The sequence below is a fragment of the Amblyomma mixtum genome, chromosome 8 (genome assembly GCF_055824585.1).
Source record: "Amblyomma mixtum isolate Tamu chromosome 8, ASM5582458v1, whole genome shotgun sequence".
Lineage (NCBI taxonomy): Eukaryota > Metazoa > Arthropoda > Arachnida > Ixodida > Ixodidae > Amblyomma > Amblyomma mixtum.
Window position 1 is genome coordinate 113,120,467 of NC_143019.1, and position 10,542 is coordinate 113,131,008.

A 10,542-nucleotide genomic window follows, 5' to 3' on the forward strand; every position below is an offset into this window, starting at 1 on the left:
TTTGCGGAAACTACATCGAGGATTGGTTCCAGCAAAAAATGATGTTATTGCGGCTAACATGTCCAAGATTCTCGAAAAATTATTTGAAAGTTTGGCAGTTGATAGAAACTGTTATAGAAATACTGAAGGTAGTGGTACATACTTTTGATATGTAGCAAAATATCCCTTTTAAAGTGTTTCCATCGATCGTATCGAACAGTAACACTGGCATAGAAAACCATTGGGAAACACTTTTTAGATAGCAAAAACAATAATAGAAAAAAACAAGACAACCGTCGGGTGATCTGCGAATACATTGATGGTTATAGTGAAACCTTACGTTATAAAAAAAAATGCATTCATTAACGGTGTCCTGCCCAAAAATGCTTTTTTGCGGAATCGCTGGGTACAGCCGCATTAATATAAAACTGAGGGCGGAGACAGCGGCACCAATATGCCAGACATCAGGTCGGATTCCACACAGTCTTTAGAGTCTCTCTCTCTCTCTCAATGATTGTTGGAACAAACTTGAAGAGTGAAGAAACCCATATTGTTTGAAGTAATTAATGTCTTTATTGTGAGCCTATACTAAGGGTATATTTAGTACAATGACAGGTCTTTCTGAAAATATATATAATGTAGCGGGGTTTTCGACGGCGACATCATAAGCACACTACAATCACTCTTAAAGATGAAAGGTTACATGCAAGTGCCTCCGCTGACTATCAGCGATGCGCCCGTGATGTAAGAGCTAGATCTAGGAGAGCACAGAAACATGACGGCCTCAGCGATTTCTTCTGGCTCAGCGCTCCTCTTAAGCGGAGTTTGGGATATAATAGTGCCCTTGCGGCCTTGGAAAGCAGCTGTCATTGGAGTGTCTACCCATCCCGGTAGCACGGTATTACATCTGATGCCGTGAGCAGCCAATTCTTTCGCGGCAGCTTTCGTCAGCGCCTCAACGCCGGCCTTCGAAGCTGAGTATGCTCCTGTTCCAACATTGCATAGCTTGAGTGACATGCTGGTTATGTTGACGATCGCGCCGCCCCCATCGGGTAAGTTTTCTCCGGAGCGGAGCATTTCCCGGCTGGCTTGACGAGTCACCAAGAAGGCGCCCTGAAAAAGAATAGAGGAAAGAAAAATTTAACGGGAATCTCATGCAGTATGCATGTTAACTAGGGCGGTAATTGTACCGCTATCCCGAAAAGCAGATCTTGAGTAAAACATCACCTCAGGCCTGAAGCGAGCACTACTTGTGTGCTTTCCCACTGTTTCGCTGCTTCCGTCTTTTCTCTTACAGCTTTGCTACGATGTCTATCCTACAGATACAAACACTAAGTCCTCACCAGTGCAGGAAACAGTTTCCAAGCAAGAGCAGGTAGTTTCTTCCTTTCGTTTTTTGCAGAACAAACCGAGTTTCTTTGGGAAGACATTCTGAAGTCGCTGACCACACGCGGGTTGGCAGGGTGTGGCATATTTGAGTACTGCCCACAAAGCGATCTAAAGGCAGGAAACAATTGCCAATAATACAGGGTCTGTTCTGAAAGTAGTAGGACTGGTTTTTTCCTGGGCGAACGGGCGGACGAGAGGTGGTCTGCGCGTGCAGGATCGTTGAAGGGGGATATTGGGAATGCTGGGGAAAATCGGCAGTCGGCTCTCGGTCGTTGAAGAGAGGAGGTCGCTTGTACTGTGAACCCCTGTCGAAACGTCTCGTCACGCAGAATCATCGAGCGTTTACTGGATCAGCAATAGGCGATTAAATTTTGAGTAAATCTTCGTAAAACGGGCAAAGAGACTCACAACATGACTAAGGAGGCCTACGGTGAGGCTTCCATGGGTAGATCAGGTGTTTTTTGAGTGGCACAAGCTGTTCCGAGAAGGTAAGGAAAGAGTGGAGGAAGACGACCGCTCCAGACGCCCTTCGACCAGCAAGAGCAACGAAAATGTGTAGCGAGTGAAACGTTTACTTAACAGTGATCGTAGAATGAGTATCAGAATGATGGCTGATGACTTTAGCATTCCTCAAACCCAAGTTTTTGAGATCGTGATAGAAAACTTATCCATGAGGAAAGCGTGCGCGAAGTTGGTGCCGGGAGTGTTGTCAGAGGAGGAAAAGGCCAACCGGTAGGGTCTTCTTCATGATGTGAATGAGGGCCCCGATTTTTTGCCCAGCACAAGGCGGCAACGCTGCCTCAGCCCCCCTACAGCCTCGACTTGGCCCCACCAGACTTTTTTCTATTCCCGGGAATAAAATCGACGCTCGAGGGGAAACATCACGGATGGGTACAGGTGGTTCAACAGGCCGTGACGAGGGAGCTAAACAGCATTCCGGTCCAGGCGTTCGTGGAGGCGTACGAAAACTGTAAAACTCATTAGCAGCAGCGTGTAGGTGCGGAAGGGTGCTTCCTTGAAAAATTGTAATTGTTTATACTATTCTCTTGAATATATTTTGTTTAAAAAATGAGTCCTACTACTTTCATAACAGACCATGTATGTTCACTACAGCCAGGAGAATACATTGGATTATGAGCCTAGGTAGCTTACGCTGCAATTATGAGACCTGAGTCTAGCGATATCCTCCCAAGATGTCTCGGATTGAAGATTCAGCCGCAGGGTAATTAACCTTTAGGGCATGCGACGCCTGTGCTGCATCTGCCATTCGTAACACCATCAGACGTAGCAAATACTCCACGATCTTTCCAACTTCTCCTCCCGGCATTAGTAGGAAACGGTTCCTGCTGCAAACTCCACCCTGGAATACCAGCCGTATGCTGCCGGGGAGAAAGGCGGTGAACACTCCCGAAATTCAGTTTCATTAATGCGTGCCCTATTTGAGCTGGTTTTGCAACTCATAATTTTTCTTCGAAGAAATTCCTAGTCTTGCTTTCTCGTGTTGGCTAAGGGGAAACAGTAGTCTTAAAGCCCTGTTCACATTCGTGACTGAAAAAGTGGCCGTGACGAATGGTGTCGGCAACATATTTTAGCTGTGTTCCTTTCAGAATTGCAACGCAAACGCAGGAGAAGAGTGTTTAAGCATTTCGCGCTATATTAGCCAAGATTTCAACAATGTCGCATTGATGTAATGTTTAAAAAGAAACTCAAGGAAAACCTCTAAAATTCCACCTTACCTTTAGGTTAACCCTGATGATTTCATCGAACTCGTCGTCGGTGCAGTCAACGATGGGAGAGAATTCACATATTCCGGCGCTGTTGACGACGATACTTAGAGGCTGCTGGAACGCGGTACGGATGTTGCGGAAAAGTTCTTCCACGGATGATGTGTCACCGACGTCAACATGCATCGCACAGTGTTTCGCGTCACCTGCAGAGATACAACCGGGAGCGTCTGTTAGACAGCACAGAATTAGTGTCGAAAGCTCTGGGATTGTATGCGATGTAGATCGCATGGTAATGCGCCAAAGATCAACAGAAAACACTTCTGCAAGCTCAGAAGAAAAAGACCATACAATTTCCACACGCATTCGGTGTTACTTCATCACAATATGTCCGAAGAAAAAAATTTCCAAATCAGGGCTATGCAGCACCCGATCTCAACCCATTTTGGGAACCTGGAGAGCCTGTTCGCCAACAGATTTAGCGTTTCAGTGTGGTAGTGAGATACCTTAAAATACCAGTGATCTAAGGTAGCCCCTCAAAAAGGCAGGAAGACTTGCGTAGAAATTAAAAATTATTTATCGGGCTGACTTGCTGCCACAAGGAATCAAACTCGGCGATGGTCAGAAGCAGCACTTGGTGATGTCCAGGACTCGACTCTCCTGAACAAGGTAAAGCTTGATGCTTTATACTAAAAGGTAGGGGGTGAAATAAAGCCTGAAAATAGAAACATAAGCGCACATGACGGTGCTCCGGGCTCATGATATCCTTAACTTATGGTGAAGCGTGACGGCGCAGGGATACCATGTCCTCATCGGGAACCACATTATAGTAGTCGTCCGAGTGTCTATTAATGTCTAGTATAAAGCAATAGTTTTTTGCTAAGCCCCTGGCGACGAATTGGCGCCCACAACCACGCTCTCTCAAGTGGCTGGTATTAAGTGCCGGGGTCAAGTAGGCTGTGACATCAAGTGTCGATACGCTACGCATCTGCTTTGCAGCCGGGCAAGACTCTGCGCTTTTTCTCAGTTGGGCAGGTTTACTGAGCATTCTAGTTAGAGTTTTTCTTGACATTCATGCGTAGTGTTGTCGTGTGCATGTGACTTCTCTTCTGTGGAGTTCCAGGAATTAGATATGCCAAGTCGTCATCAGAGCAGAAGATTTGAACGCGAACACCACGTAGAGCAGGATAGCATCCGCAGTCTCCTGTTCGTATATGGAAAGTGGCCCGCGACAGTCTTTGTTTCGGCCCTCTGTATAGCCAGTGCTGGTCGATGATGCGAAGTGGTTCTGCGGTCTCTGGTGTGATTGTACTGCAGAATGTTTGCGTAGCCTCTGCCATAAACGTGGTTTCTTTGTCTCTAACAAAAATTGTCAAGGCTCCTCTGTGTAGAAGGGCCTGTTCAACAAAGAACGTGGTGACTGCATACGGCAGTACGTTTCAATAGGTTTTTTCGTTTTCGCATAACATGTCAGGTAGTCGATCACTACAATATCCTCTTGCTACCAGCTGTAGACGTCCGAAATGCGCTAAGTGAATTTCTTCTGATCAGCTAAGAAGTATTTGTTGGTGGTATTATATCAGAATGTTCAGCTAGTTGCTGGCAAGCTTGAATGGTTTTGAACAGAGGTAAGGGCGAAATTTTAGGTAGCACGGAGTTTCGCAAAGCACGCCTTCTCGGCCATCGAATACATAGATTGTCTTTCATATAGAGCGGCTTCGAATATAGGGATTGGCTCTTTACCCATCTCCTTTTGAGTGACCACGCCGACAAAGCCCAAACAGCCTGACTAACTCTAAGCTTCACATCAAATTTGGCGCCTTTACTGACGTGCCCAAAGTATTGTGGTGCCTGTACTCAGCGGCTGTCCTTTTCTATTTTGTCCATAGGGCGAAATAGCGTGGTCGCAGCTATTTTCTGTATGTCTGCATGAGCTCCCGGCTTTCTAACGCTGCAGCCAAGAACCAACAGCTCTCCAGAGGCGAAGCGCAGTTCTCGGGCTCCAGGGTACGTACTTAAGACTTAAATCTGGCGAGCACTGTTGCAAGGCACCCTATGGGGATCTTAGATTTTTTTAGCAAACGCTATGGGACATCAAGAGAAAGCGGAGAAGTTTGCTGGGTAAGGCCAGGACCGTATCTATAACGACCTTTATAATAAAAAACGTAGCTATCAGCTCACATAAGCCGTCCGCCTTTACAGAAGCCGTGTTCTATCGGTCTCTTTCGTTGTCTTCGGTCTCTCAGGGGACGATGTTGAGGTCCATCGACGACAAAAAATTGGCGCGACGCAGTCCATCCAGTCTTTCGTTACTTAGGGGGGATAAAGAGGTAAGCATCTTTCTTAGTGACCCTGTTTACTGGGCGATATCCGAGGCAGAGGTGCTCTGCATGATTTTTTTCTTTTCACCAGGACGCGTGGGGACGCCCATTCACTCTTAGGCGGCTAGATGCCGTCGTCCTGCAGCGTATCTTGAATTTGGCACCGAATTGTTTCCTATGAGTGAGGCGGCGCGCGGAACGAGCTTTGACAAAGAGTGCAGGCATATTCCTGTACTATAATTCGGTGCTTGGCAATGGCCATTTATCTGTGCTTTAAACAGGATGACAGGCCTTCGCTTTAGTTTAGTTTAGACGTCCTAAGGCGTTCCAGGCTATGACGGACGCCGTAGTGAAGGGCTCCAGAAATGTCGACCACTTTGGGTTCTTTAACTCGCGCTGACATCGTACAGTACATGGACCTCTAGAATTTCGCCTCCATTGCAATTCCATCGCCGCGGCCAGGCTCGAAACCGCACCTTTCCGGTCAGCAGCCAAGCGCCATAACCACTGAGCCACCGCGGCGGCCGCAGTCGCTTTAGCTTCGAAAAAAAAGGTAGGATATGTTCGTCGTATTCTTGAGCAGCGCAAGGTTGGTTTTGAAGGTTGGCGTCGCGTTAGCTATACGAATTCGAGTATTCATGATGGTTCTGAAAGAACTAATGCACTGTTCTCCTGTGCAATTTCCTCCAAGAAAGGAATGGTCATGCCTATGTTGATGTGTATGCATTCTGCACTGAAATTCGTCACTTGCACAATGACCTCGCTACTCCGGAAATGGGCAATACCATTACAAATGAAACTCCGCGGTATAAAAGTAATGTCGTGTTTCCCTGGAAGAGGCCTTTAATACCGTCGGAACCCTCGACGCAAATAAAGACAACGATCCTTTAAGAGCGTGTGACGTTCGATAACGCCTTATATGACCTCAGATAAACTCAAAGCCATCCAACTTTAAAGGCCTGTATTATGCGGAAGGGCCTCGTGAGGGGAGAAATGGTTGACATCGATTGGAGTTAAATCGTTGCGTGTTGGTGAGGAACAAACTCCGTGTCTACAATAAAGACTCCCGACCACCTTATGGTAGCACTAAGAAGTTCGTATGAACGCGACGCTATTGAGTGTGAGTTTGAAGTCGATCATCTTTTCGAAATTTTAGCTGGCATGACACGTACTTTGGGCATTATGTACGGTTGTCACTTTCTTGGGCAGCAAGATGAAGTGCCCACTTATCAATAAAGATGCCAGGCTCATGTAAACCAGGGCCTCAACTTCATGGTCATCCAAGGCGATTTCCAGACCGCAGGTTCCTGCCAACTTGGTAGATTGGTGTGATCACCTTGGAACTACCGAGTTCAGTTGTGGCTTTGCTCATTCATGTCATCGTTGCCTTTTTGTTGGTGCGTGGCCTTGCCTTTATTAGTGGGCAGTGGTCAGTTCATTGACGAGCAACGTTTCCTCTATCATTACATCTTTTCAGTTGCTTTTGCAGGACCTGCAGGACCTCCCTGGCTCATCTGCTGACCAGCTCTGGCCCAATGACTCGAAGCGTGAGCTGGACGATGACAGAGCCCAGGAGAAAGAGTTCGACTAGTACTCTCTCCGCTGGTGATTGCGAATCTCTCGTGCTCCTGTTCGTGGTGAGGTCGCATCCGACGTAGGGAGAAGCCGCGAGAGAGAGAGAAAGGAATTTTAATGAGGGAAAGGTGGAGAGGTCGGCCGGTGGTAACATGGCCCTGGCCTGCTACTCCACACAGGGGAAAGGGAAGAGGAGGAAAAGGAAAGTGCGAATGAAGGCTGATGATGGCATAATACAATGAGTTTCTCGGGTGATGTCTACACACACACACACCACACACACCACACTGGCTGGCACTCGCATCGCGGTGAGTAGACGCACATAAAACTCATAAAACTGGTGTCAGCAATACAAACACCGACACATGTCATTAACCATGTAGGTTGTGCACAGGCGGTCACAGACGAGTATCCAGGCCTGTTTCACACAAAAAGTTGAGCAGGGCCTTTGTCACACGGCACCAATCAGAACGTCTCGTCCTGGCGCCCAGAAGAGTTTCCTCAGAGAGAGGGCGAGAGTCCAGTCGTTTCACGGTCGCCTCCAATGTTGTTCTTTCAGCAGTATAGTTCGGGCACTCGCAAAGAAGGTGTCCAATAGTCTCTGGAGTCTGGCACTGTGCGCAATTTGGGTTACTTTCGATACCGATCTTGTGAAGATAGTGTTTGGTGTAGGCAACACCAAGCCGTAGCCGGTGGAGTAAAGTCCCATGACGTCGCACCACCATAGATGGCAAATGTAATCGTGAGCCAGCGTCAAGCTTACAGACGCGGTCCTGTTGATGACTCCGCGAGGCCATTCATATTGGCAACGACGTAGTATGCGGCCAGCTTCACCGCAGTGAACGCCGAGGGTGCGGTTGCCACTCGATCACCAAGCATTACAGTTTGAGGGCTCTCGGGGACACCCTCACGTGGAGCGGAGAGCCTTGGTCTATCAGGCAAGGGGTGTGTCATCGTCTGGAGTTTCCCAGTCGAGTTTTTCGCTTGAAAGCAGCCCAGAGCATTGTGGGATACTTCACGAACCAAGCATGCTTGGGATCGGAAGTGAGGTGAAAATTATTGAAGTCGAAGCAGCCCCTGCCTTACAATACACGCGGTGAATTCCCAAGGATATTTGTTGCTGGCTGACAGAGATTTTGCGTGCCTGGGTGAAAAGGCGTATAGGTGCCAACCGGATTTGCGCGTTACACAAATATATTGATATATCGTATGCTCACCGTGCCTGAATTGGGGTTTGCTGCGAGAGTAACCAAGCATTGTAAATATTGGGTGCTTCAATTATTTTACAAATTCTTTGATTTTTAAATGAAGTGCTTTGCTTTTTTTCCAACCTATTTTCTATATTCTTACCCATATGGGTTTAAAGCTATAAGAGTTAGATCTTTGCGGCGGCTCAGGCAATCTTTTCGTACTGCTCTGATGCCAGGATTACTGAAAATTTTCTCTTGCTCATCTCCTAGTGCTGATGTGCTAATTTAGTTTTCACAGTCCCTGCAACCCATATCTTCTGATAGGCTAACCATGTGCTCTTCGAGATCTGAAAGCGTAGATTTCCAGTTTACCAGAACGAGTTTTGTTTTTCACAGACCGCAATTATATGACACAAATATCATATCCCTGTTCATGCTTACTTTTCTTGTGTCTCGCTCTAAGGCGTGCTGACCCAGTGTGAAAAACAGACATTGCCTTGTGAATTAGCATGCACCTTTTCCTTTCCAATTTCTCCATCTGCGGGTCGCTCGCAGCAAGCCTGCAAGGCGTACCTCAGTGGGAAACTCTGCCCAGCGGCCGCCCACATCATGAGGAATCACACTCTCGATACACACACCCGTCACATTATTCTGTGGATTCAAGCCCACGAAGTCATACAGGGCAAAGATGAGGCTGACAGGATTGCTCGAGGTCGTACAATCCGAGTCCTGCCGCCGTCCACCTCCGAACCTTCGTCTTCACTAGCATATGGCAGAATCGTAAACTACCACCGATTTAGTCGCAGGAAAAAAGCAGCCCCCCCCCCCCCCCCCCCCCCAAAGACCTTACTCGTCAGGAAGCCACTGTACGGTGACGCATGGAAGCCCGCACACTAATATCGTACAACAGAGGCGTGCTCTTGTATTTCGCCTACTTCGAAATGAGGCCGCCACTGCCTAGTTCGAGCCTGCGGTCTTGGTATCAGTACGCGGACGCCAAAGCTAGTGAGCCACGATAAATTTTATCTCAGGCGTTGTAAAGGGAAACTTGACATTACGATTGAAACACCTCTCGTAAATCACGGGCGTGAAGCACTGTAGGGGACCATAATGTGAAAATACGAACGCCTCGCCCGAGATTACGTAAAGGGAATGCTCAAAGAGTTTCGGCACATCAGAAAAATGTGAGCAGGTCCCTGTTGTTTCAATTACTTGGTGCCCATTGTGCACATTGCACCGCGGACTGGTGGCTCACCATGTACCAGGTGAGCGAGGGGCGCTTCCACAAGCGCATCGTCTCGACCTTATAAAAATAGCCTACAGAGAGTCTACAGATTTCTTATAGTGTCATAGTGTCTGTAGCCTTCGTATAGATAATTATTCTTTCTGTTTGTAGTCTATAGACTGTCTATAAAGAAAAGTCTTCTAAAAGTTTATAGCCACAAATCAATAGATTGTCTGTAGGTTTTCTATAGCATTTGTATTTCCTGTAGACTGTTCAATTATATTTTTGTATAGAGAGTCTATAGACTTTATCGAGAGAAGTCTATAGAGAGTCTATAGCCTGTATAAAAATTCTTCTGACGCCGCAGCAAGATAAAGGAAGAAACTATGACATAGTCGTTTTTCGGAAACTGTAAGAGCTATTGCGAAGCCCCTCCGCTTTCGCCCACTTTTTGGCCTGCGCCCCTTGATTCAAATTTTATCACGTAAGGAGTTACAAGAGGAAATAAAGCCGCCATAAATGAAGAAAACATGATAGCCTATTCTAGGCGACAAAAGGAAAACTGTAATGAAATCCTTCCATTCGGAGCCTTTAGGGCTTGTGAAAAAAGGTACGCTGTATACGAGCAATTCGAAAACACTTACCTGGTAAGGAATGCGCTACATTCTGGGCTGCTTCAACGCGGCGGCCCGCGATGACCACCGTAGCACCCTGGGAAGCGAGGGCGTGGCATATGGCCTGACCGATGCCGCTGGAGCCGCCCGTCACAAGGGCCAATCGTCCACTCAAAGACATCGCTTACCAGTGTCTCCTCGCTCTAGGTATGACGCCTATAGAGCTCGACTCCAGCGCTTTTGTGCTCTTGAGCTGGGCTCAGTGGGATATCACCAGCAGTTAAAAAACCTGCATGCCAGAATGCTTTCGTTACAGCTGCACTTGCTGTAGCGCCGGCCCTGCCATAAAGTACGACCTCACCTTTATGGCCTTGGGGCACCGTCCCTATGTTGGGCAAAAGCTCGTTTCCGGCGGGAATCGGTGCAGACAGGTGGCCCTCCAAGTACATCCAAAACACGTGGCATGCTGTGGCGCCATACATGCATCGCATCTGCGGGCATTTGTCTAGCATACAACCGGTTCAG

The 10,542-nt window shown here is 47.5% G+C and overlaps 1 protein-coding gene across 1 annotated transcript; it reads right to left on the minus strand.

Annotated features, from left to right (window-relative positions):
* Positions 1–678: 678 nt before the first annotated feature.
* Positions 679–10,198, minus strand: LOC149333982 ((3R)-3-hydroxyacyl-CoA dehydrogenase-like). Its single transcript, XM_089556151.1, has 3 exons — positions 10,048–10,198; positions 3,105–3,298; positions 679–1,092 (listed from the first exon to the last, which is right to left on the minus strand). The coding sequence occupies exons 1-3, from the start codon at positions 10,196–10,198 to the stop codon at positions 679–681; spliced, it is 759 nt and encodes a 252-aa protein (XP_089412277.1).
* Positions 10,199–10,542: the final 344 nt, after the last annotated feature.